Genomic DNA, 27,932 nt, shown 5'->3' on the forward strand with positions numbered 1-27,932 from the left:
TTTTTATTTATAAAATTTACTTTATTTAAAAAGTATATATAATATGTCCCATGATACAAAATGCTAGACACAGTTTTTTGTTTTTTGTTTTTTGTTTTTTTTTTTTTTTAAACAGGCAGAGTTAGACAGTGAAAGAGAGAGACAGAGAGAAAGGTCTTCCTTCCATTAGTTCACCCCCCCAAATGACCGCTACGGCCAGCACACTGCGCTGATCCGGAGCCAGGTACTTCCTCCTGGTCTCACATGCGGGTGCAGGGCTCAAACACTTGGGCCATCCTCCGCTGCCCTCCCGGGCCACAGCAGAGAGCTGGACAGGAAGAAGAGCAACTGGGAGAGAATTCAGCACCCCAACCAGGACTAGAACCCAGGATGCCGGCGCCGCAGGCGGAGGATTAGCCTAGTGAGCCGTAGACACAGTTTTTAAAACAGCATAATGGAAAATATAAATACCTGTTTTCTTTTCCTAATTATATCTTTTGTGCATTTATTATCTTTTCCAGGGCTGGCATTTTTCACAATGTGATTCACTCTTACAGTAAAACCAACTTAAATATAAAAACATATGTGACAAGAGGTGAAACTTCTTTTTCTCCATCTCTTTCTTCCAGATGTTCAACTACATGGATACATTTTTGTGTTCTCCATACACTTTCACAACATACATGCTCTGCATCTTGCTGTTCACTGATCACTCACTGCTATGGCAATCCATTTGATGGGAAAAAAGACACATATAGGAATTAATAACTAAAGTTTCTGCTGGAGATACAGAGTTGATGTTTCTTATAAGGAATGCAAATTTATTTAAGATTTATTTATTTATTTGAAAGTCAGAGTCATACAGAGAGAGAAGGAGAGGCAGAGAAAGAGAGAGAGATCTTCCAACTACTGGCTCACTCCCCAAGTGGCCACAATAGCCAGAGTTGCATGGATCTGAAGCCATGCTGATCTGAAGCCAGGAGCCAGGAACTTCCTATGGGTCTCCCACGCAGGTACAGGGACCCAATGACTGGGGCCATCCTTCACTGCTTTCCCAGGCCATAGCAGAGAGCTGGATCAGAAGTGGAGCAGCTGGCACTCCAGGCGGTGGCTTTACCCTTTATGCCACAGCGCTGGCCCCAAGGAATGTAAATGTTTAATATATGAATGAATTAGAGTCTGTGTATAAGAATGTAAACCTCCTGACAGTATACAATTAAATTACAAGTATGCTCTGGGACTCCTGCAAATCCAAGGCCTCGTGTTATGGTATTCACTCATCACTGGAGTTAACAGCAATAAAAGGCAAGAGGCAAAATTTCAAGCAAAGTCCACTTGGGAACACAAGGTGCTCGTTAACATGAATGCCTGGCACACAGCAAGTGCTCAATAAACTTTCACTGATTCCCACTCTTAGAGAAAAGCTCTAGGAGGCAGGTATTTTAGGAGTTGGAGGCACCTAGAACATAGGCTTCTTATGATGAAGACAGAAGCAGCTCTGGGGCCCCAGTTTTTCCCCCCAAGTGTCTGCATTGGCAGAAAGTTTGAGTCAGGAGCCAGAGCTGGGAATCAAACTCCAGACACTCTGATGTGGGACAAGGGCACCGTAGCCAGCATCTTAAACACTGGGATACACGCTTGCCCCATAGCTCTTGTTTTTAAGAGCATATTCTTTTGTGAACTTAATCTTGGTTGATGGTACACAGGGGGTGTATAATGGATTTCTGAGCTATGAATCGTAAGCCTTGAACGTTACCCAACAGGTTGCCCTCATGTATGAGAGTACTTTCAAAAGTTCATGAAAAAACAGGATTAAAAGGTAAGTTTACTTTGGTGCAAAAAAGCTTTGAAAATGAGGCATAGTTTTTTTTATTAATATGAAATCTTTAAAAACTCTTTGTATGCATAGATCGCAAAATTTTTGGCACCAAAATAAGCATCTTTTAATTCTACTTTCCAAGAACTTTTTGAAGTACCCATGTACATTAATAACTATGTTGTCTTTCACGTGTATAACTCAGATCAATTAGAAGTTATTAGCTTAAGGCAGTTTCTCCTTCATTTTGATTCAGGCCTTGGTGAACAGTTAAAGATACAAGCAATGCCTTTAAAAAAATTCCCACCACAGACTCCATGCTGCTCTTAATATCAGACACCCTCTTCTGTAATTAATCTTATTGGATCTTCCCAGAAGAAGCTACTATTAATTTTTTTTTTAAAAGATTTGAAAGGCAGAGTTAGAGAGAGGCAGAGACAGAGAGAGAGAGAGGTCTTCCATCTGCTGATTCACTCCCCAGATGGCTGCAACAGCTGGAGCTGTGCCAATCCGAAGCCACGAGCCAGGAGTTTCTTCTTGGTTTCTCATGCAGGTGCAGGGGCCCAAGTACTTGAGCCATCTACCATTGCTTTCTGAGGCCACAGCAGAGAGCTGGATTGGAAGTGGAGCAGCCAGGACTTGAACCGGTGCACATACAGGATGCCAGCGCTGCAGGTGGTGGCTTAACCCTCTACGCCAGAGTACCGGTCCCCACTATTAATTTTTAAGAATTTTATTTATTTATTTGAATTTTATTTAAAGGAAGGGAAGGGAGAGAAGGAAAGAGAATGAGATCTCATGTACTGGTTCACTCCCCAACTCCCCAAATGCCAGCTACAACTGGGGCTGGGCCAGGCTAAAGCCCAGGAACCCAGAACTCAATCCAAGTCTCCCACGTGGGTGGCAGAGACCGACGTACTTGAGCCATCACTTGCTGCCACCAAGGGTGTGCAGTAGCAGGAAGCTGGATTGGAAGCTGAGGAGCCAGTATTGAAACACAGCACCCGGCATGGTATGCTTCATGGGTGCACTGAGCGCCTGTAGGGAGGCCACCATTACTGAGTGTCAGAAGCAGCGTAGAAGAGGAGAGATTATGCAATGGGGGACATGGAGGAGGACCCTGGACAAACATTTTCTTTTCATAATTGGAAGTGGAAGAGAGTGAACAAAAGCTAGAAAGAAACTAATAAAAATAATTAAAACAGGTCCATAGGTGTGGCTTGCATTTTGGCACGACTCGATCTGCTATGATCCCCAACTTTGCTTTTTAAAAAACCACGACGCTGATAAAAGTAATGTTTACCCACAAGAAAATATTATTCAAAGATATCTGGTAACAGTTGCTCAAATACTGCTCTCTGCAGCCGTGTTACATAAAGCTACCTAGAGCGCTAGGAGTCCGCTGGTGAGGTTCCCACAGTGTCCTTCACAGTCGGCTTCCCTGCAGGACGAGCTGACGTACACAGGACGGTGAGTGTGGGCCGACTTAGAGCTCTTCTTTCAAAGGCTTCTTCCTGTGGCACTGGCAGACGGAAGTGTCATCGGCCGGCTGAGGCACGAGTTCCATTCCCTCACGGACTTCGGGTTTGCTGGACTGGCGCTCGGCGTATTTCTGAAATGCATATTTAAAGGCAACGGAAAGATTAGTCCACACTTCACCGCACTGCCTCCCCCACCAAACCCCCTGCACCCAGTCATTGTCATCCTTTCTAGTTCCTGGGTGGCTTCAGGCGCAAACTAAAGGCCTGGCTTATTCCATCAGACTAACATTGTAACCTCAGTGATTATTGGCACTACTGCAACATTCCAGAATCTAGCATAGAACCCCAATCCACGATTTTACATGTAGGTAGAAGCTTCCACCACAGGAAGGGCCAAGCTTAACGTTCCTGTTTGAATCAAAGAGCAGTTCTCAGCACGTGCCCCCACCTGTGAATGGAGGATTAACTGTTCAAAACTCAAATCAGCAAAGATATAAACTTTTCAAAATAAAGCCGGTGGGCCCACACATCCTTCCCTGTAGGCCTGCAGTTGCACATAATTAAAAATGGTCATGGGCCTCTGACATGCTCTCCCTCTCTGGCCATGGACAGAACTGGATATTTCATTCAAGGGCCCTGTGTGCATTTAGCAGCACATTCCCGGTACGGGGCCAAACCCGAGAAAATGGTGACATGAACAGGTGAGTTCAGCAGATATTTTAAGGAAAAACCTCTACTAAAATTAAAGCTGGACAGGGGGAGGGGGGCTGCTTCTCGGAGATGGTGTAATTTGCCATTTTTATTTCTCTACAAGAGGGTAGCAGCCAATGGCATCTGAGCAAACTTATTTTGCCAACAAAGATATAAGTTTAGGTTACAAACAAATACATATTTCCTTTTTTTTTCTTTCTAGAGAGATTTTACTGAGTAAACGACAAAGTGGTCACTCAAAGGACTGATCCTCAGGATCCTGCAAGAACTGGGGCGAGCTGTTAGAACGGTGTGAGCATTTCTCATTGCTGTGACCGCTTTACACAGACACCTTCACATTTGCTTTCCACGCTGTACTTTGAGAGCAAAGGCATGGACCTTCAATTGCAAGGAGAATAAGGAGGGGAAATTTCAAGCAGAAAGAGAGGTTAATGATCTCCAGTTCAACCTTCTCACTTTCCAGATGAGGAAAGATGAGGGTCGGGAGACTCCTACACAGAAAGTCCATAAGGCATTCAACAAAGCGAGCACAGCAGATTTTAAAAAAAAAAGTGGAAGCCACAAGGGATTAGCACTGCTCCTCTCTTCCCATTGGCTGGGACTTGGGGTCAGCGACAGTTTCACCAGGTGACTCTCTGAACCCTTCAGGAATCCTTAGGCACAAAGCGTTCAGGCCAAGCGGAGGTCTGTGGACACCTGACGAGGCGGAGGGACGCTCTGAACAGACCTGGAGGACTCTGTAGTAGTAGCAGTACAGCCGGTGTGGCTGCAGCAGCTCTCTGGCCATCAACTGCCCTTCTTTTGCAATCTTCTTGGCTTCTTCATCATTTTCCTAAAAAGGTTTTTAAAACATGAATGAAAGTAGCTCTTGTGGCTCCCAAGAAATCCAGGGGTGAGTGTGAGGTGGGACAGACATGTGCACAGCAGGGGACAGATGGAACATAATGGAAATAAAACTTAAATGGAAGTGTGAATTTTTTTTGAAATTTTTGTTTCCTTGAAATATGTCAAGAATCAACAGCAGAATCATTCTGTATATTCTTAGAAGATTTGCAGTCTACTATTATACAGAATAAGGATTTTTAAAAAGATTTATTTGAAAGGCAGAGATATAGAGAGAGAAGGGGAGAGAGAGAGAGAGAGAGGGAGAGAGAGAGAGGGAGACAGAAAGAGAGAGAGAATTTCCCATCCACGGGTTCACTTCCCAAATCGCAACAATAGCTGGGGCTGAGCCAGGCCAGAGCCAGGAGCCAGGAGCTTCTTCTAGGTCCCATTTGTGTGCAGGGGCCCAAGCATTTGGGTCATCTTCTGCTGCTTTCCCAGGTACATTAGCAGGGAGATGGATCTGAAATGGAACAGCTGGGACTTGAGCCAGCTCCCATATGGGATGCTGGCACTGCAGGCAAAGGTTTAACCTTCAACGCCACAGTGCCGGCCTCAGAATATGGGTTTTCTATATGAAGTATTCTTCATGTTTACACAAACAAGAATATACAAAATGTAAATTACAGACTGAGAAGACCAGAGTGAAAGTGTTTTATGTACAAGAAAACCTTTCAGGCATTTACAGTTATTCATTACTTAGAGAAAAGATGCAGGATAAAAAAAGAAAAAAGAAAAACACAGGTTCTTTTTTTTTTTTTTCTTTGACAGGCAGAGTGGAGAGTGAGAGACAGAGACAGAGAGAAAGGTAAAAACACAGGTTCTTAGCATGCTATGTTCTCTCCTAAGAATTACAAGTTTCCCATAAAATAGGAATTCCTTTCTTTAAAAGGGAAAGTATTAAAACGCTGTTTTTTTTTTTTAAATAAAACTATAAAATTTACCCTCCCATTCTAACACTTTATTCTATTTCTAAGCTGCCATACTTGGTTATGGAAATAACTCGATGCCTAAGGCAGGACTGTTTTTGTGACCCTTTATAGGAGGCACAACTGCTTGGTAATGGCTTTTCCTATGGGCAGCATGGCAGAAAATTAACTATTTTCCAGAAACATAATTAGGTAACTTGACTATTCCCAATGCTGGAGGAATAGTTCTGCAGTACTAATGACCGAATTTTTTAATTACAACAATATAGCCTTTAACAACTGTTGTTTTATAACAACAATTTGGCTCTGACTAAATCCTTAAATGAAGCTTTTAAATGTTTTTATACCATGAGAACTGATTCATTCTGTTCTCAAGTGGAGAGGGCTAGGCTGGGCAGTCAGGGGAAGAACCCCAAGCTCACTTGCTGGGTGACTGAGGAAGAGCCAAGATAACTGCACCAGAGCCTGCAGAGGGGCTGTTGCACCAGAGGAGAAGGGGGCTTACTGGGACTGTGGAACAGAGGCCAAACACGCATGGTCATTTCTCTTTAACAGAGACGCTTATGAATGCACTCTGTTTTCATAGCCTTCGATTCCATTGTGCCAAATGAAACTGTGTTGTGATGGGATTCGTGTAACTAATACTGGTGGATTGAAAATCGCAAGAAGCATACCTTGGCCCATTTAACCTTCTCTAGTAGATCACTAAGATTTCTTTTAATGGGAACATAATGCTTCCAAGGCTTCAGTGCCACGTAGAAATGTTCATAATACGGTGAGTCCTGCTTCAGAACCAGGCTGTCTCCCAGCATGAGATATGGATACCTGTAAGCAGCCACAGTCCCATCCACATTCACCTGATACTTGTACTGCAGGATTTAAAAAGACAAATATAAACCAGAAACAAAACTTTTAAGTCATTTGTGCTACACTGGCTTCTCGTCAATACTAAACACAAAGGAATTATTTTCCATTTTCCAAATAGTGTGTTTGAAAATTTTATTTTGTAACATATTTTCTTTGTACTAAAATCCTAAGAAATCTTCAGTAGATTGGTTTTAAGAAATACAGTGCACTGAAAGACAAGCTAATAAATAATCTCAGGCAATAGAAATGAGTATCTGTTCCAATTACATCTACATAATGGAGAATCCAGATTTCTATAATCAGGTATTAAAACCAATTCTTAAAAGTTACTAAAACTGAATACTACTAATAATGCACATTTTCATTTACACATTATTTGTTTCTTGTTCTCAACCTATGAGATAAGAAGACATCATTATCTTTATTTTACAGCTTTAAAGTTGAAAAGACAGAAATCTGGGAAAGTTCTTACTCTGTATATTCATTGCATCAATACATTTTTATTTATATTTCAAAAGCATTTTTCATAGACATTAAACCTCATTCAACTATAATAATATGAAACAAATATTATTAACGCTTTCTACCACTTTGCAAACAAGAAAACTGATACCTAGAGAAATTTATAAACCTCTATTCTCTGAGTCCAAATCTCTTGATCTTCTTATTATGTCATACTGAATTGAAGAGGCTATCCTCCCAGATTTGGTAATTAATTATATCTTAGATAATTTATCACATCATTCATATGTTTATCTCTTTTGAACTCATGATAATGTCCTGTGGAGTTGGGCAGTTCAGAGACCACAGACACTAAGAACCAAAGGTCCTGCTGCCAGTGACAGGGCGGGATAAGAGGCAGGACCTGAACCCTGATTCTGTCTTGTATCTTCTAGATGTGGAATTTATACTTTATTAACAAAAGACATCTGAAATCACTTCATGTAAAATACATCTCTATTCCCAGTTTATTGAAACCAATCCACAAAGAGAACAAGAGAAATAAATACATCCAAAACCCAAGTTAACCCTGGTACTATAGTTTGAGCATTACAGATCTGAATTAGTTGCTGGACAAGGTTAACAGTGAAGAAATGGAAATCACAAAGAGCATCTTAATTCCCTGTGTCAGATAAAAGAGCATACAAGATGTGCCGTTCACAAACAGGAGAAATTTGGACTTTCAACACAAGTTCATCCTTTATAGCCATACAGGAAGACTGAAAGGCATACCTTAAAAAAATCAAAGAAACCTATCAACTTGGCTTTTCCAAGTTCCTTTTCTTTCTCTTGGAAAAAGAAATATCCTGTAATTCCTGCATCTAGTAGCTGCGGATTCTCTTTGGACAGCTGTACCAACTGGAGCCTCTCCTCTCGGCTATCTCTACCTCTGAAGAAAGCTTTTTCTGTTTTATTGATCCAGGAAGGGCCTAGAAGTTTGAGGCCATAAAAAAATTATGATTATGAAGTTGACAATTATACAACCATCTTTAATTTACCAGTGTTATTTAAAATGTTAAACCCCTTTTATCATCAACATCTTCAAATGTGGATGCTATTTCCAAAACATATGGAACTAGGTCTTAATTTGCTAGAATGCTTTGAAGTTTAGACTTTCAAAAACAGTCCTTTTATTTGCTGTATTAACAAATGCTCTAATTTCACCCATTTGTCTACTAATGAGAGCTTGTACAAGAATTGGTACTTTCTGTTGTACCACACCGGGAAATACCCAAAATAATGCTGGACTAAGTTCAAAGCAAAAAGAGATTTAATGATTTGACCCACTCACAAAGGCATTAGCTTCTTCCACCTTTTCTGTTTCACAATCAAAAACGAAGCAGGCTTTTGTTCTTAGACAAGGTGGCCAGGAAAAACTGCATAACTCAGTGACATCCACAAGCTTTACCACTCAAGACTGCTCAGCATTCTGGACACAGGAAAGACTTTTTCTAATATGCTATTAAGTACAAAAGATAAGTATATCTTATCTTTATTGGAAGAGAACTAATCTGGCAGAATTAATTTAATTATCTATTTTTATTATGTTAAAAAAAGAAGTCTTGTTTAACACCTGTCAGTGTTCTAAGGAACATATCATAAAACAGAAATTAGAGGGAGTCAAACCTTTTATTATTTTAGGACAATGCTTAGAAATCCAGTCATCAAATTAGAAGTTAAGTTTTCACTTCATCTTATATTTTACAAAAAAGTATCTAATCTTCTCCACCAAATAAGTCTACAAAAACAAAATAAACGGCAACCAAGGCTATAAAAACAAGGAGGGGTTTGTTCTACTCAGGGAGTTTGCATTAACTAAAAGGTGCACCGTACTGTGCATTAGTGCAAGGCAATCAAACAGGTGGAAAGGAACTCAGACATTAAAGGATCAAGAAGGCAGAAAAGGAAAGGGGAGAATTCCTTACAAAACAGCAGAGGCAGTAACATCTGATTTGCACTATTATCATTATTTACAGATCATTTATTATTTAAAAAAATTCTTTCATTTCACCCAACGTTATAAAGGCAGTGGAATCAGAATTAAAAGTGAGAAATTTACATACTTTTTTAAAATTTTATTTATTTATTTATTATTTTTTTGACAGGCAGAGTGGACAGTGAGAGAGAGAGACAGAGAGAAAAGTCTTCCTTTGCCATTGGTTCACCCTCCAATGGCCGCGATGGCCGGCACACTGCGGCTGGCGCACCGTGCTGATCCGATGGCAGGAGCCAGGTACTTTTCCTGGTCTCCCATGGGGTGCAGGGCCCAAGTACTTGGGCCATCCTCCACTGCACTCCCTGGCCACAGCAGAGAGCTGGCCTGGAAGAGGGGCAACCGGGACAGAATCCGGCGCCCCGACTGGGACTAGAAACCTGGTGTGCCGGCGCCGCAAGGCGGAGGATTAGCCTAGTGAGCCGTGGCGCCGGCACGAAACATACATTTTTAAAATGGGATTTACAAGTAATCAACTCAAAAGACATTCAGTTAAACCAGGTGTGGGCATTACTAGCCCAGACCATGTATCTTTAATTTCGGGATTAGGAGAATCCTAAACAAACCACTTCAGGGTTTAGGGTACTGTTTCTCTTTTTTTCTTGGTTAGAAAATAAGAATGGTTATTTAGCTGTATACATTTACTCTCTCTAACTGGATAATACCTTCTTTTTTTTTTTTTTTGCCTCTAGACTTTTTCTTAGAGAAATCACTTTAATTTACCTGTATTTCCCTGAATAGAGAGGAGATCATTTGTCACACCCCTCATTGCTTCAAGTGTGGAGTGGGTGATGTCATATGTTGGAAGGATAATATCTCTTGAATCCTGAGAGCCACACCATGAAATGATTGGTATTGGGCCAGGGGTTTCATTCACTCTTCGATGCTCCAAGGGCCAATCTCCAAGATTGATATAAAATTCTAAGTCTGGGAGAAGGACCTAAATAAACAAAAGTATCAACATCAGTGCTGATGTCTTCAGTACCAAACACTACAGTTCTTTGACTTTTTAAGTATTGCTGATAGCACAGACCATTTGAAAACAGAAGAGAACACCTTGCAGCTCTCAGTAGTATCGGAGAACCATGGCTGAGGATAGTACAAGGCAAATTCACTTAACCAGCTGTCAGCTCCCTCTGTCTACAGGGGTTTCTACAATTTAGCATTACAGCAGTGGAAACAAGGTAAAGCAGTATGAGGAGTAGCTTTGAGAACCCTCTCCAGCAGCTGCCCAAGCAAGAATCTACAAGTCTCCTTCAGGATCCCCTTCTTGACCACGCTGACCTGTTTCTGGGATCTGCCACCCTATTTTCACGTCCACAGTCACTGCCTTGGTTTAGGCTCTTATCATCTCTTGCCTCGACTGCTAAAATAGTTCCTTACTAAGTGTTCTGATTCTGTCCTGTTCCCCACTCCAATCTATTCTCTGACCAAATTCATAAAACCCAAATTAATGTCACTGCTAATCTTAACATTACCTTAAGCCCATGGACAAGGAATAAACGCTGGCTGGAATTTAAGTTCTCAAGATCTTACTGTAGCTTAGCTTGAAATCCACTTGCCTAAGGACCAGTAAACTTTATGCTACTGTCTGAAAATGCCATCCATTTACTATGTCATTCCCTTTGCTTGGAGTGCTCTTCTACTTACTCAACTTGTCAGTCCCTTTTCTCATCCGTCAAGCCAAGATCTAACCTTACTTCCTCCATGACTTTCCCTCCTCTATGACTTGAACCCTGGGTCCCTGCTTTTCCTAGAGGCCTAACAAGCTGTGGTACAACTTTGAAATAACAAAAACAAGGCCCACTAGAGTAGGCTGCTTAAAGACCAGGTCTAGGCCGGTGCCGCAGCTCTCTAGGCTAATCCTCCGCCTTGCGGCGCCGGCACACTGGGTTCTAGTCCAGGTCAGGGCGCCGGAATCTGTCCCGGTTGCTCCTCTTCCAGGCCAGCTGTCTTCTGTGGCCAGGGAGTGCAGTGGAGGATGGCCCAAGTGCTTGGGCCCTGCACCCCATGGGAGACCAGGAGAAGTACCTGGCTCCTGCCATCGGATCAGCGCGGTGCACCGGCTGCAGCGCGCCGGCCGCGGCGGCCACTGGAGGGTGAACCAACGGCAAAGGAAGACCTTTCTCTCTGTCCCTCTCTCTCACTGTCCACTCTGCCTGTCAAAAAAAAAAAAAAAAAAACCAGGTCTGAGTGCTATTTATCTTAGATTTCTTCCATGCCACCTCAGCAAAGAAGCGGGAACAAAAGTCAAGAGTAAAGGATGTGAGAATTCACCCTCTTGCTTGTCTATCATCCACGCATTCATTAATAAACTCGGCATCAGAAGTTCTTAGTAGGCAGCAGGGTTTCTGATCCTTGCAGAACTGACATCTGGGGTTGGCTAATTCATTGCTGTGGGGGACAGTACTGCACGTTGCAGCGTGTTTACTCACCGGATGCTACTAACAATTCGTGAGTTGTGACAACCAGAAACATCTCTAAACACTGCCAAAGGTCCACAAAAGGACAAAATCATCCCTGGCTGAAAGCTACTGTGATACAGGCAAGAACATGAGTACAGGACACAGTACAGGGCAGAGCTGACAGGTGGTAGCCTAGGAAGAGAGCTCTCCTTTAGGATCAGGTGCCTATAATATGCTCATATGGACACATTGTGAGCTGGCCATAGTGGGAGGGTGACTGCTATTTAAAATAAGAGCTGACATCAGCCACACATTCACCATACTTGGGAAATTATATGAGAAACTTGGGGGATTCTATCGGGAAGTTCCTACCCGGAAAACTGTCTTACGGTTTAAAAAATGGTCTTGATTGTCTCCCTGGGTGAGAAGGATAAAATGACCTGCCTCCATCCTTTTTTTTTTTTTAAATAAATATATATTTTTTTATTTTTAACTTTTATTTAATGAATATAAATTTCCAAAGTACAGCTTACGGATTACAATGGCTTCCCCCCTATAACGTCCCTCCCACCTACAACCCTCCCCTTTCCCACTCCCTCTTCCCTTCCATTCACATCAAGATTCATTTTCGATTCTCCTTATATACAGAAGATCAGTTTAGCATACATTAAGTAAAGATTTCAACAGTTTGCTCCCATACAGAAACACAAAGTGTAAAGTACTGTTTGAGTACTAGTTATAGCATTAAATCTCAATGTACAGCACACTAAAGACAAAGATCCTACATGAGGAGTAAGTGCACAGTGACTCCTGTTGTTGGACTTAACAAATTGACACTCTTGTTTATGGCATCAGTAATCACCCTAGGCTCTTGTCATGAGCTGCCAAGGCTATGGAAGCCCCCTGAGTTCACTGACTCTGATCATATTTAGACAAGGCCATGGTCAAGGTGGAAGTTCTCTCCTCCCTTCAGAGAAAGGTACCTCCTTCTTTGATGACCCGTTGTTTCCACTGGGATCTCACTCGCGGAGATCTTTCATTTAGTTTTTTTTTTTTTTTTTTTTTTTTTTCCCCCAGAGTGTCTTGGCTTTCCATGCCTGAAATACTCTCATGGGCATTTCAGCCGGATCCACATGCCTTAAGGGCTGATTCTGAGGCCAGAGTGCTGTTTAGGACATCTGCCATTCTATGAGTCTGCTGTGTATCTCGTTGCCTGCCTCCATCCTTCACCCTGAATCATCAGGAACAAGAAAGAACAAACGCTGGTTTGAACAGATCTGCTCAAGGGGAATTTAAGTGCAGCATTGGTGGAAAGGGGGGGTGAATAATGGGACAGGATAAAGTTGTTGGGGGATATGGAGAGCCTGAAAGACAGGAGAACCAAGCATATTTAGTAAGTGGCCTAGACCCGAAGGCCGAAGACAGCCAGAGAGAAATTCCCAGAGGTAAGAATGACTGAGAGTCTGATCAGTACAGGGATCTTTTTACTTTAAAAATATTTATTGATTTATTTAGAGAGAGAGGGAGACAGAGACACACAGAGAAAGCTCTCATTCACTGGTTCATTCCCCAAATGCTTGCAAAAGCTTGGGGTTGGCCAGGCCAAAGTCAGGAGCCAGGAATCCATCTGGGTCTCCCATGTGGGTGGCAAGGACTCAAGTACCTGGACCATCAGCTGCTGCCTTGCAGGGTGTGCATCAGCAAGAAGCAGGAATGGGGAGCAGAGCCGGGACTCTATCTCAGGTACTGCAATATAGGGTGTGGGCATCCCAAACTGTCTGACTGCCATGCTAAGTGCCAGCCCTCAGTGTCTATTTTTAAATGTTAGGGGTTTTGTTTATTTTTAAAGTCGCACGAGTACAAAGTAATCTCTATTACTCTAACCTTCCATAAAATGTGTCATGCACACTCTTTTCAAGAGGTGCTTGGGGTGGCACTGTGGCGTAGTGGGTAAAGCTGCCGCCTGCAGTGCCAGCATCCCATATGGGCACCGGTTCAAGCCCCGGCCGCTCCACTTCCAATCCAGCTCTCTACTATGGCCTGGGAAAGCAGTAGAAGATGGCCCAAGTCCTTGGGCCCCTGTACCCACATGGGAGACCAGGAAGAAGCTCCTGGCTCCTGGCTTTGGATCAGTGCAGCGCAGGCCACTGCAACCAATTGGGGAGTGAACCAGAGGATGGAAGACCTCTCTCTCTCTTTCTGCCTCTCCTTCTCTCTTTGTAACTCTTTCAAATAAATAAATAAATCTTTATATATAAAAAAAAGAGGTGCTTAAGATAAGTGTGCTCACTTCAGCAGCACATATACTAAAATTGGAACGACACAGAGAAGATTAGCATGGCTCCTGCGCAAGGGTGACACGCAAATTCGTGAAGCGTTCCATACTAAAAAAAAAAAAAAAAAAAAAAAAAAGGAAAATGTGCTCTAGGTTCAGGTCATTTGAGAAGAGAACAGTGGCAGAAGGTGATTAATAGCCCTAGACTAAACAAGGTTCTAGTCCTATCTAACCAACTGTAAAGGCAAAACTCAATCTGAAAGGAGGGAGTATTCTTCAGGAACAGAGAACTTAAAGAAGTGACTTTGAGGCTATAAACATCTAAGCATTCACAGAGACCTTGGGAGTGTACTGTATGGACCAGCTACCTAGGCTAGAGGTTCAAGCCATTCAATTTAAATCTCACAGGAAAGACAGATCCATTTTCATCCTTTTGCCATTATAATTCTAAGCATTTAAATGTTCGAATGCAACAAGGCAACAACAGGATTACTGGGGTCAATTCATTCACTGTCTTACCTTTCTTGCTAGTGACAGCAAAATCTCATCAGAGAACATTTTGAAGTCTGTGTATTTCCCTAAAGATCTCCGGTAAATGCGATTATTGAGGATAGTGTAATGAACAATGGCGCCCCTCTCATCCCCAAACCTTTTGGGGACTTCATTTAGCATCTGCTGAAGATTGATGCTGGGGAAGGAAGCAAAATCTTTGGCAACCTGTGGTTCCTTGGTCGGACAGGAAAGGGTTTTCTGCCAAACGTGGGGCTCCTCTTCCGGACACTCACAGTACTCGTGGTACACTGGTCCTAGGGGGACAAAACAGAGACGGCCACATGCCTTTAACAAGCACCCACACAGGCAGCTGTTTCTGTCTCCTTAATCAATTTGAAGATTCTCCACAGATAAACTCCCCTAGACAAGTCAGTGCTACAAGTACCTGGTTCAGGGTCCGATACTCCTGCTTTCTGTCCCCTTTTCCAAACATCCTGGACAACCTAGCACAGCACATGCACTCTCTTCAAGTAATCTACTCCGGGTCAACTGGCTGATAAACTCATGTCTAGTGAGATATAAATGACTGAGGAAAATAAAACAATTTGCCTTTCAACATGGTAAAAGAGATTATATTAAGTTTTAGCCTTTAGAATATAGTAGGGATGATAATTTCCTAAAAACAAGATGGCGTCTCCTTCTCTGAACCCTTAAAATCACCTTCAACAGCATATCTCAAAGAAGAAATATGTAACCCTGGTTGGGGGAGGTCTGGTAGTATAACTTTAATTGGCCAATAATAGCATTTAATTTTTCCAAAGATTTTATTAAAATTATGTGAATTTTATATCTTGTTGTAAGATATATATTTCACATAAGAATAATTGGTTAAATTATTATATTTCTTGAGCATTTGTACTTTAGGCCAAGATGAGTAACAGGGACTGACCTAGCTTTCCACCCAGGACTATTCAAAAAATCCAGATGAAATAAATGAAACAACAGTTCTCAAGACACTGGACACCATGCAATGTAGGACACAGGTGAGTCTGAGAGTAGGAAAGAACTAAGGTGAGAACTACAGTTCCTAGAGTTTACTGTTTAAAGGCTGCAGTGAGGGAAGGCAACTGTAGGTAGACCCTGGCGGTCGTGCTGAGTTGAACAGGCTGGGCTGAGAGTCCTGGAGATCAAGGCAGCTAGAATTTGTAGGACAGAGATCTGAAAGAAGAGACCTGCGCGCAGAGAGGACTCCAGAGATCTGCACAAGACTCCTTTCAAACACATATTCGCAGAGCAGATGACCAGTGTGTGGATGTGCAGAAACCATCCAGACAGGGGAGCACCCACCAGAAATACCTGCAGGGAAGAATGTCCACAGCTCACAGAGGCCTCAGAACAATGCTACTGGTGCTGGCCGCACTGACAGCCTCCTAACTCATGGGGCTTGAGGACAGGGTGCAGAAAGGTATTGCCTCGGTAGGGGGAAATAATTAGCCCTAGACTAAACAAGGTTTTAGTCCTATCTAACAAACTGTAAAGGCAAAACTCAAAAGAATTATTTCTAAGTAACTCAACCACATAACTTCGTATCCCTGGGAAAAGCTCAAGAGGATGAAAAGCACCAAGAGATGAAAAATACGATGTCTGGGATTCATGACAAGTTGGATATTAGAGAAGCAAAGATTAGTGAGCTTGAAGACATAGCGATTAAAAAAAAACTATACAAAATTAAATAGTAAGAAAAAAGAATTTTAAACAAATGGAAGCATATCATGAACCATGGGATGATTTCAAGCCTAATAAATGGGTAATCAGAATCCTCAAAGGGGTTTAAGTAGAACAGAAAAAATATTTAAAGAAATAGTAGTCAAGATTTTTCTAAACTGAATGATAACTTTTCTAATTGGATTAAAACTATGAATTCAAACATCAAAGAAGCTCCATAAAACCCAAGCAAATGGGGCCAGTGTCATGGTGCAGTGGCTTAAGCTGCCACCTGTGATGCCAGCATCCCACATGAGCACCAGTTTGAGTCCCATATGCTTTACTTTTCATTCAGCTCCCTGCTAACGTGCCTGGGAAAGCAGTGGAAAATAGCCCAAGTACGTGGGTACCTGACACCCATGACAGAGACCTATAATGGAGTTTCATCAGCCTGGCTCAGTCCTGGCTGTTGCAGCCATTTGGGGAGTGAACCAGCAACAGATCTCTTTTCTTTTCACCCTCCTTCCCTTCTCTCTCTCTCTCTCTCTCTCTCTCTTCCTTGTTTTTAAGGATTTATTTATTTGAAAGCCAAAGTTAGAAAGGGAGACAGAGAAACAGAGATCAATCTTCCATCCACTGGTTCACTACCCAAATGGCTGCAATAGCTGGAGCTGGGCCAAACCAAAGACAAGAAGAGCCAGGAGCTTCCTCTGGGTCTTCCAAGTAGGTGCTGGGGCCCAAGCACTTGGCCCATCTTCTGCTGCTTTCCCAGGTGCATTAGCAAGGAGCTGGATCAGAAATGGAGCAGCAGGGACTTGAACTGGCACCCATATAGGATGACAGCATTGCAGGTGGAGACTCCACTTGCTATGCTATGGTGCCAGCCCCAGAAGATCTCTTTCTTCCTCTCTCTCTGTAGCTCTACCTTTCAAATAAATAAATCTAAAATACAAACAACAACAACAAAAAAACTCCAAGCACAAAATATATGAACAAAATTAAAACTATACCATGGTATGTAATAAACAAACAGCTCAAAACAGTTGATAAGGAGAAAACCTTAAAAGCAATACAGAGGAACACTGATAAGCATAATGGTAAAGTTTACTGTTGGAAATGACAGAAGTGAAAATTCTGTGGGATAATATCTGTAAAGTACTATGAGAAGAAAACCCTGTCAACCTGAATTCTATACACAGAGAAAATGACTTAAAAATGAAGGCAAAGGGCGCTGGCACTGTGGTGAGGTAGGTAAAACCACCACCTGAGGTGCCAGCATCCAATATGGGTGCTGGTTCAAGACTCAGCTGCTCCACTTCCCATCCAGCTCTCTGCTTCAGCCTGAAAGCAGCAGAGCATAGTCCAAGTGCTTGGGCCCCTGCACCAGTGTGGGAGACCTGGAAGCAACTCCTGGCTCCTGGCTTCAGATTGGCTGTTGCAGCCATTTGGGGAGTAAACCAGTGGGTGGAAGGTCTCTTGGTCTCTCTCTTTCTCTCCCCCTCCCTCTCTCTCTCTCTCCTTCTGCCTCTGCTTCTCTGTAACTCTGCCTTCCAAATAAATAAATCTTAAAAAAAGCAAGCAAGCAAGCAAACAAGCAGGCAGGCAGGCAGGCAGGGGGCTGGCACTGTGGCATAAAACTGCCACCTGAGGTGCCAGCATCCCATATGGGTACTGGTTCAAGTCCCAGCTGCTCCCTTTCTGATCCAGCTTCCTGCTAATGTACCTGGGAAAGCATCAGAAGATGACTCAAGTGCATGGGGCCCTGCACCCATGTGGGAGACCCAGAAGAAGCTTCTGGCTCCTGGCTTTGAATCAGCCCAACTCTGACCACTGCAGCCATTTGAGGAATAAACCAGCAGATGCCTCTCCCTTTCTCTCTCTGTAATGCTGCTTTCAAATAAATAAATAAATGCTTTTTTTTTTAAAAAAAAAAGAAAGAAAAATAAATACTGCCAGACACTCAAAAGCTTGAAGAATTCATTGTTAGTGTTCTTACAATAGAAGTAATATTAGTGGAAATCATTGAGGCACTTAGAAATTGTGATCCAAACAAAAGAATGAAGAGTATTGAATATGGGAATTACATGGGTAAACATATAATATATTTTTTCTTCTCACTAAATCTCATTAAATTACTCAATTTTTTTTCTCCTTAAAATTACAAGTTAAAGGGTGGGCATTCTCGTGCTGTAGGTTAGGCTGCGGCTTGGGACATTTGCATCCCTTATTGGAGTTTATGGATTGGAGTCCTTAGCTACACTTCCAGTCCAGCTTCCTGCTAATGGCTCAAGTAACTGGGATCCCTGCCACCCACATGGGAGACTCGGATGGAGTTCTGGGCTCCAGTCTGTGGCCCAGCCCAGCCCAGCCCTGGTTGTTGTGGCCATCTAAGGAGAGAACCAGTAGATGGAAGATCTGGCTCCGGCTCTGCCTTTCTGTCATGTTGCCTTTCAAATAAATAAATGCAACATTTTATAAAAAAAAAAAAAATCTCAAGTTAAAAGATCTAAATGTAAAATCTGAAGCTACGAAACTACTTGCACACCCATGTTCATTGCAGCTATTCACAAAAGTCCAAGACACCAAAATAGGCAGTGATGTTTTTTGTGATAAGCCTCAAAAGCACTGGCAACAAAAGCAAGACCAGACAGATGGAATGATATCAAGCCAAGAGGCCTCTGCACAGGAAAGGAAATAATCAACAAAGGGGAGACACAACTGACAGAACAGGAATAAATATTTGTAAGCTGTACACTTGACAAAGGATTAATATCCAAAATAAGTAAGTAACTAAAAACACTTCATTAACAACAACAAAAAATCCAGTTAAGAAATGGGCAGAGGATCTGAATAGACACATCAAAAAAAGAAATACTAAGTGGCTAACACACATGTGAAAAAATGTCAGTACCACTAGCCATCATGGAAATGCAAATCAAAACCACAATGACATGTCTTTCCAGTCCAGTCAAAATGGCTGTTATCAAAATTGCAAAAGATAAATGTTGGTGGGATATAGAGGAAATAAAACCCCAACACACTGCTGGTGGGAGTGCAAATTAGTGCAGTTACTGTGGAGACCAGTATGGAGGTTCATGAAAAAATTAAAAACACATCTACCATATGATCCAGCTATATATTCGGGGTACATATCCAAAGGAAATGAAATCAGCCTATCAAAGAGATACCTGCACTCCCATGTTCACTGTAGCACTATTCACAATAGCCAAGACGTGGAATCAATCTAGGTGTCCATCAATGGATAACTGGATAAGGAAAATGTGGTATACATATGCAATATAATATTATCCAGCCACAAAAACTAATGAAATCTTAACATCTGCAGTGTAATGAATGGAACTGGAAATCATTGTGTTAAGTGAAGCAAGACAGAAATAGGAAGATAAGTTTTCTCTCATGTAGAAGTTAAAAGAAACCATGTATATATTTACATGTATATGTATATATATATACGTACATACAATCTGAATTTGAGATAGTAATTACTAGAAGTTGGGAAGGGTGGGGGAGGGACACAGAGGGAGGTTAGCTAATGGGTATCGAAACACAGGTGGAGAACAATGGGGTGACTATGGTTCGTGATAATGGATTATACACTTCATAAAGGACTGGAAGAGAAGAGCTCATTGGCTCTGAACACAGTGAAGAGATAAGGGCATGGAAAGGTTAATAGCCTGTTATGATCACTTTACACTGTGTATATGTATTCAAACATTGCAGTATACCCTGTAAAATGTATAAATATTACATGTTAACTCAAAATTCAAAAAAAAATTAAAAAAATTAACTTCAACATGTATACAGTGTTTATTTTGTGGCACATGACTTCAAGGTCATCATAAACCATTCTGAAAGGCATGGGCCCTACACATAAGACTAGCTCTGGATTATATAATAATCACTTACCTTTTAAAATATAGGGAGACTGAGCCACATGTTCACCACCATAAAGGACCTCTATCTTCAGCCCTTTGTTGACAGTTTCATACATTCTATATCTCATCAAAAATGTTCCATCATTCCTGTCCAAAGGTTTAGGGACATGAATCCGGACCAGCTCTTTAGATGAAAGAGATTTGACTACTACTTTGAATAACGTTTCACCTGAAAAAGGAAAAGAAATAAATAACGCTACTACTTAATGATTATTATGCCATCATTGGAAATGTCTCTAGATAGAAGCTACTTTTTCCTGTAGCATCAATGGTAAACAAGATGTTTCCAGCTTGGAAGAAAAGAACTACATCTGGTTCATGTCTTCAAACCAAGAATCTGACTCAACATTGGACGCATCAAGTCCATAATGACTTACAGAATGAACAAAATCAATTCATAAAAAACCATTAAAGCCAGGATAGTCGAAAAATCTAAGAACTCTAAGAATGACAGTCTTTTATAGTATTTCAATTTTCTCCTTGTAAAATATACAAGCTTTCTTTGTATATCATTTAAATATGTAAGAATTCTCATTTCTGAATTTCTCCCTTATTAAACTCAAATTTCAAGTGATATTTTTAAGCCTATTCCTTTAGGTAAAAAGAGATTATATCTAGTTATCACACTGTATACATACATACATACACACACACACAATTTGCATACCTTTGTAAATATTAGCGTTTACTTGATTCTGTTTCTTTACCTCGAAATGAAATAGTTATACTATGATATTCCCCTTCAACTCCCAAATTCTTTGGATGTTTTGTTCCAGGTGAAAAACTGCCTTCTTAACAAACGTGCCCTTTTCTATTGGCAGATTTATTCAGCCTTTGAAACAATACTGTTGGGATTAATGCTACTGTGGTCCAGGAATATACTCTGCAGCCTCTTTCTGCAGAGTGCAATGGGAACACCATTCAGACCGTATCACAGTGCAACGCTCTGAAGGCGTAGTGAATCATCTCATACCCACTGTCCCAGCAAACGGTAAGTTGTGAGCAAATTACCTTTCATCTCACATCCATTCTGCTATGAATTAGGCATATTTAATGTGCCTTTTAAAAATTACTGAATAGTTTTATTCCCTATTCTTGGTTTCCAAATCCTGTCAGTGTGAGTTTCTACTTTCTTTTGATCTTCAAGGGTTCTATTTTGTGTGTGTGTGTGTATGTGGTTCGGAAGAAATGTTTCTCAGCCTCTTCAATTTAGTAAGAGGAAAGTAGTATCTAATACCTTGCCATTACAAGTTAAGTACCAAACTTCAACATTTTAGGATGCCTTTAACAAGTAAGATAAAATTATGAAAGGAATTTCTAACATAAATGAATTAACATAATACAGAATAAACATAGAAGATGTTATAAAAAGGTAATAATTGAATGTGAAATTGAAATCCTATATGAGGGCTGGCACCGGGGCTCACTAGGCTAATCCTCCGCCTTATGGCGCCGGCACACCAGGTTCTAGTCCTGGTCGGGGCACTGGATTCGGTCCTGGTTGCCCCTCTTCCAGTCCAGCTCTCTGCTATGGCCCGGGAGTTCAGTGGAGGATGGCCCAAGTGCTTGGGCCCTGCACCCTCATGGGAGACCAGGAGAAGCACCTGGCTCCTGGCTTTGGATCAGTGTGGTACGCCGGCCACAGCACACCAGCTGCAGCGCGCTGGCCGCAGCAGCCATTGGAGGGTGAATCAACGGTAAAGGAAGACCTTTCTCTCTGTCTCTCTCTCTCACTGTCCACTCTGCCTGTCAAAAAAAAAAAAAGGAAAATATGAGACACATTAATCATTGCTCTGCATCATTTCCCACCTGGCTTTGAAAGGCTACATGTATAATAAAGCCAATGGAAATGCAAATATATATTTTATTCGTAATTTTTACTAATCTTTATTAGCATTAAATTATAAAAATCAACAGAAAATAGTATTGATCGGGACTGAAACAGAAACACGAAATTCTAACGTCATAAAAGAGAAAGTGAGAGAAGCCTGCATTGTGGCATGGTGAGTTAAACTGCTACCTGTGACACCAGCATTCCCTATGGGTGCCAGTTCAAGTCCCAGCTGCTCTGATCTAGCTCCTCCTACTGGCCTGGAAAAAGCAGCAAAAGATGGCCCCAAGTACTTGAGTCCCTGCCACCCACGTGGGAGAGCTGGATGAAGCTACAGGTTCCTGGCTCCTGGCTTCGACCTGGCCAGGACATTGTGGCCATTTGGGGAGTGAACTAATGGATGGAATATCTCTCTGTGTCTTCCCCAACTCTTCTGTGTATCCCTGCCTTTCAAATAAAAAGTAAATAAATCTTTAAAGAGAAAGTGAGAAGAGTAAAGGATGAAATTAATTCAACTAGAGAGAATGTGAATGAATTCTCATTTGCACTGGGGGCTAACAGAATCTAACAGAATTAGCCGGCGCCGTGGCTCAAGGGGCTAATCCTCCGCCTTGCGGCGCCCGCATACCAGGTTCTAGTCCCAGCTGGGGCTCCGGATTCTGTCTCGGTTTCCCCTCTTCCAGGCCAGCTCTCTGCTGTGGCCAGGGAGTGCAGTGGAGGATGGCCCAAGTGCTTGGGCCCTGCACCCCATGGGAGACCAGGAGAAGCACCTGGCTCCTGCCTTCGGATCAGCGCGGTGCGCCGGCTGCGGCAGCCATTGGGGGGTGAACCAACAGCAAAAGGAAGACCTTTCTCTCTGTCTCTCTCTCCCTATCCACTCTGCCTACCCCCCCCCCAAAAAAAAGAATCTAACAGAATTGAGGGGCCAGTGCCGTGGCTCACTTGATTAATCCTCCACCTGTGGTGCCAGCATCCCATATGGGTGCCAGGTCCTAATCCCGGCTGCTCCTCTTCCAGTCCAGCTCTCTGCTGTGGCCCAGGAAGGCAGTGGAGGATGGCCCAAGTACTTGGGCCCCTGCACCCCATGGGAGACCAGGAAGAAGGCACCTGGCTCCTGGCTTCAGATCGGCGTAGCTCCGGCCATAGCGGCCATTTAGAGGGTGAACCAACAGAAGGAAGCAACAGAAGGAAGACCTTTCTCTCTCTCTCTTACTGTCTAACTCTATATGTCAAATAAATAAAAAAAATTAAAAATTAAGAATCAGAATTGAAATTCAGCTTGGGTTTTCTACTCCATAGATCAAACTTCATTTTGAGAAATAGCTAATAAGATGAGAGTGCAGTGACTGTGTAAACAAAAGCAGTATGTACAACTTACATCATTAGAATCAGAAATGTTGAAAATTACTGATTTGGAAAATATCAAAAGCATTTCTAAAAACTTACCTACTTAACCTCTATTGTGAGCCAGGTCCTGAAACCAGTTCTTTCCTACATCATATGCATTTTCTTCTTGTTTTTTTTTTTTTAATAAGATTTATTGATTTATTTATTTGAAAGAGTTACAGAAAGAGGGACACACACACACACACACACACACACAGAGGTGTCTCCCACCTGCTGGATCACTCCCCAGATGGCCACAATGGCCAGGGCTGGGCCAGGCTTAAGCCAGGAGCCAGGAGCTTCATCCCCGTCTCCCATGTAAGTAGCAGAGGCCCATTTATGCCATCTTCCGCTACTTTTCATAAGCCATTAGCAGGGATGTGGATCAGAAGTGGTATAGCTGGGACTCGACCTGGTGCCTATATGGGATGCTGCTATCACAGGTGGTAGCTTTACCTGCTTTGCCACAATGCTAGACCCATATATATTTTCCAACTCCTTTATTTCCTATAAGAATTTGTGAGGTAGGTATTTGTCACCCCCATTTTACAGGTCAAGAAACTAAGGCTCCAGGAAGTTAAGGAATTTGCACAATGTCATAAATACAGGCAGTGACTAGCAGAGTCAACATCTGAATGCAGCTTGGCAGGATTCAACGTTGGAATGATGTCTCTGGTACCTCTAGTACAATGCAGTCATACTCCCACCCCCTGTACTATAGGAAGTTTATGACAGCTCTTTGCAGCCACAACAAAAGTGCTGATGCTACATGGTCAAGGGAAGAGAATCCCGGAAGGCCAAGATGTTAGGCTAAGACACTAAATGGAAAACCTTCAGAAGTGTCCAGCCCCTGCAGGTCATGGATACCTGCCAAGATCTTACTGAGAACTGATGCTCCACACTCTTATTAAGGGTGACTGGGAAACAGGAAAACAGCACTGCATACTTGCCCGGAAAACCCTCTCCTCCTTCACATCTGTGCTCCTGCAGTCTTCCCACTCTCGCCTAGGCAGCCTGGCAGCTCCTCAATTGTTTCCACTGCACTCTTTTTTTTTTTTTTTTTTAAGATTTATTTATTTTACTTGAAAGAGTTACACAGAGAGAGAAGGAGAGGCAGAAAGAGAGAGAGAGAGAGAGAGAGATTGGTATTCCATTTGCTGGTTCACTCCCCAATTGGCCAAAATGGTCAGAGGTGCGCCGATCCAAAGCCAGGAGCCAGGAGCTTCCTCCAGGTCTTCCCATGCGGGTGCAGGGGCCCAAGGACTGGGGCCATCTTCCACTGCTTTCCCAGGCCACAGCAGAGTTCAGAAGTGGAGCAGCCAGGTCTTGAACTGGCGCCAACATGGGCTGCCCACACTGCAGGCAGTGGCTTTACCCACTACGCCACAGTGCTGGCCCCATCCACTGTACTCTGTCATGCCTTCATTGCCCCAAATATACGTTCTGTGATTGGCTGTTTGCAAGTCCATTTGTGCAACAGAAGGAAAGTTCCTTGATGGCAGGCATTGTCTTCTTATTCTTATATCCTTAGCAGAATACCCAACATATAGACAGCCAGTAAGAATTCGATGAATGAATGGAAAGTTTAAAAATTAAATCTAGGGGCCTGCGCTGTGGCAGTGCCGGCAACCCAAATGGGAGCTGGTTCAAGTCCTGGCTGCTCCACTTCTGATCCAGCTCTCTGCTATGGCCTGGGAAAGCAGCAGAAGATGGTCCAAGTCCTTGGGCCCCTGCATCCAGGTGGGAGACCCAGAGGAAGCTCCTGGCTTCAGTTTGCCGTGACTCTGGCCGATGTGGCCAATTGGGGAGTTAACCAGTGGATGGAAGACCTCTCTCTGCCTTTCAAATAAATAAATAAATAAATAAATCTTATAAAAAATTAAATCTAAAAGTGAATTATGTTTGCATCTTAAAATCTCTGCTCTTCCTAAGCTCTCCACGCTCCATCCCAAACTGGGGCCCACTTCCCAGTCTGGCTGTCAGAGGAAGGGACCCTTGGCTTACTCTGATTGCCTCTTTGTTGATAAAGCACTGTGCCAGCTGGCTGGCAGCCCTAAACATAAGACATAAATTAGCTATCCTAACTGGCAACAACTTGAAACCAGCAAGGCAAGTCCTAAGAAGTTGCAAGATGTAAAGAACGTGGGAGGAAGGACCTGAAGAGAGGGATTCGGGACAAGATCCACCCTCGGCAGAGGAAAAAAATCTGACTTTCTACTGAGTTTCTCCAGTTCCTGTAAAATGCTTTCAAGGACTTAAAGCTAAGAAGAAAACGCAGCATGCAAAAAACTGCCTCCTTTTGGCCTTCTGCCCCACATTTCGTCAGGGTGGCAATTGTTTCAAACCCATCAGGCCCAGACAACGTAATGGACCTGATGACTCATGCGGGTAGGCACGCCCTGCTTGCTCCCACAGCTGAGGCCAAAGTCAGAGGCGGAAGCACCGTCCTCCCACACGCGAGCAGCCCATCCCTCCTGCACGATGTGGCAGGGCCCCTAGACTCATTCATCCATTCCACAAACTTCTATGGCGACTCCCTCCCGCCGGAGTGTCCGGGAGGGAGAAAGGAGGAGGAGGAGGAGGAAGAGAAAGGTTGGGCAGACCCCCAGAGAGGACGCCACGCAGGCCTCAGGCCGATTCCCGGGCGGCAGGGCGAGGGAGGCCCGCGGCTGGACGCTACCTGGGGGCGAGCGAGTGAGGTTCTGGCCCTCCGCGTTGACCGCCTGCACGTAGAAATAGCGGACGGGCAGCACGACGGCCGCCTGCAGCCCGGGCCCCCACACCAGGCTCCGCGGCGCGCTCACCGGCGCCTCCGGGGCCCCGGCGACTACCAGCAGGGCGAGCTGCGGCACCAGCAGCTGCACGGCCCGCGGCAGGCGGCGCATGGCTGCCGCGCCGCTGCGCTCGGGCTCCGCGGTGGCGGCGGGGAAGGCCCGGGAGCGCCGCGGGCCAGGGCTGGGGCCGACCGGGGGCGGGCCTGAGCTGTGCGCCGCTGCCCGCCCCCGGCCGTGTAGGGGCGGGAACTCGGGCGGGCGCCAGGACCCGCGCGCCTCCTCCCCGCCGGCCCCTAGGACCCGCCACGGAGGGAAAGGGTTGAGAGCGGCGGCCGGAGAGACCGAGAGTGCCAGGGTGCGCCCCGCATGGCTGCGCGCTTGGCACGGCCGCCGCCCATCTCCGGTGGCCTGGCTTTGTCCACGGTTTTGAGGAAACCCTTCGTAAAGGACGCAGACCTGCTGCTGATCGCTTGGGGAGAAGAGAGCTCCATTCCCGTGCGGAGAGCTTAAACATCAAGCAGCGCCAAAGTCACCTGCCGGCTGCCCTCCAGGCCGCTTCTCACAGCCCTGCGTTGACACCCGCGCCCGTAGCGGCCAAGTTTAGCGGTCGCGGTCTCTGCTCCACAGGCTCCCGCACTGGAGTGATTCCCTCCACTACACCCCATTTCCTCTCCGCCAGTCCTTTCAAAACACTTGTCCTGAGCTTCCAGGGTGTTTGGGCCAAGACCCAAGTGGGCCCCGGGGGCAGCCGATGGCAGTCTCAGACTGGCCTGAGCATGGTGGCTGGGATTCTCCTCAAAGCCAGGCGCCCCCCACCCCCAGAAGGGGTGGGAGTTGTTGGCCTTGGCCTTCCCCGTCCCTGAGAAGCTGAAGCTGATCCGTCCAGCCTGGCAGACTCTGAGGGCCTGTCTGCCTCTCCTTTCTGACCATGTAATTCACATTTTGTTTATTGTTTTTCCTTTTTCTTGCATCTTCTTATGGTTTGAACCTATTTAAGGAAATGCACGTTCTTCTTGGGCAGAGTGAATGCAGGGAACGCACCCTCCGGGAGGGACCCAGCGCTTCTGCACCCTCCCCGCAGGCCTCAGTCGCAGCACCAGGCCCTGCGCCGCCCTTGGTGCCTCTCGCGGCCTCTAGTGTGCTGCCCAGTATTCCTGCGAGGACCAGGTTTCACCAGGGCAAAATCTTTCCCACATTATCACCAGTTCTCCCGACCTGGCGGGTAGTGCTCAGCGGAGGTTGTAGACATTGCTCTTTGTCCTTTAGAAAGATGACCAGGATCTGGTAGTAGATCATGGTCAGTTCCAGGGCTACAGCCTTCCTCGGTTTTACTTTTGTTGAAAAATATTTTCTGGAGTTGTCTGCTTGAAATGTTTAGAACACATTTTATTCACACTCTTCCAAAATCAGACTTTAAAAATTTCCAGGGAAGTTATCTGAGGACTAGCTGGTACCGGATGACAATAAAATATAGCCTAATAAATTTTATAACAGTTAGGGTAACACCCAATCTTTTTTTTTTTTTTTTTAAAGAACATCCAGGAAGCTATATAATTTTATCTGAACACTGTCGTGTTCAGCAATACTGAATCTGTACCAACCTGTTTTTTCTCGTCTTACTCCATCTCCAAAAAGCATATCTCTTTAGGTCAACCAATGCTTTATCCAGATTCTTCATCTTTATTGAATTTTATTCATTCATTCAACAAACATTTATTCAGTGCCTACTGTACTTTATACTTTGACTTCAAAGTGCCTGTGGTTTAGTGGAGAAGAAAACAAACATAATTTAGTTAGCATATAGGTGTAAAACTATGGATGAACTGTGCATGATCTGAGATGTTCTACCTACAAGCTAACAGATTAACCTGTTACTGTTTCATGGATGGCATGGAAAGGCACAAAACTCCTAAATCAGAGACAAAGTATCTCATAATTCACTGTGAAAGT

The 27,932-nt window shown here is 43.7% G+C and overlaps 1 protein-coding gene and 1 non-coding gene across 3 annotated transcripts; one reads left to right on the top strand and one right to left on the bottom strand.

Annotated features, from left to right (window-relative positions):
- Positions 1 to 27,635, bottom strand: POGLUT3 (protein O-glucosyltransferase 3). Of its 2 annotated transcripts, none has more exons than XM_070077821.1 (8): positions 27,584 to 27,635; positions 19,963 to 20,160; positions 14,359 to 14,645; positions 9,883 to 10,099; positions 7,899 to 8,095; positions 6,473 to 6,667; positions 4,715 to 4,819; positions 1 to 3,407 (listed from the first exon to the last, which is right to left on the bottom strand). In XM_070077821.1, exons 1-8 carry the CDS (start codon positions 27,618 to 27,620, stop codon positions 3,282 to 3,284), a joined length of 1,362 nt encoding a protein of 453 aa, XP_069933922.1. In that variant the 5' UTR covers positions 27,621 to 27,635; the 3' UTR covers positions 1 to 3,281. The 2 variants fall into 2 exon arrangements, with proteins under 2 accessions (XP_069933922.1, XP_002708527.3); XM_002708481.5 differs by lacking the exon at positions 27,584 to 27,635 and adding an exon at positions 25,889 to 26,176.
- Positions 13,847 to 13,953, top strand: LOC127484983 (U6 spliceosomal RNA). Its single transcript, XR_007912192.1, has one exon. It is a non-coding gene; the product is annotated as a U6 spliceosomal RNA (small nuclear RNA).
- Positions 27,636 to 27,932: the final 297 nt, after the last annotated feature.

The sequence above is a fragment of the Oryctolagus cuniculus genome, chromosome 1 (genome assembly GCF_964237555.1).
Source record: "Oryctolagus cuniculus chromosome 1, mOryCun1.1, whole genome shotgun sequence".
In the NCBI taxonomy this organism is placed as follows: Eukaryota; Metazoa; Chordata; class Mammalia; order Lagomorpha; family Leporidae; genus Oryctolagus; species Oryctolagus cuniculus.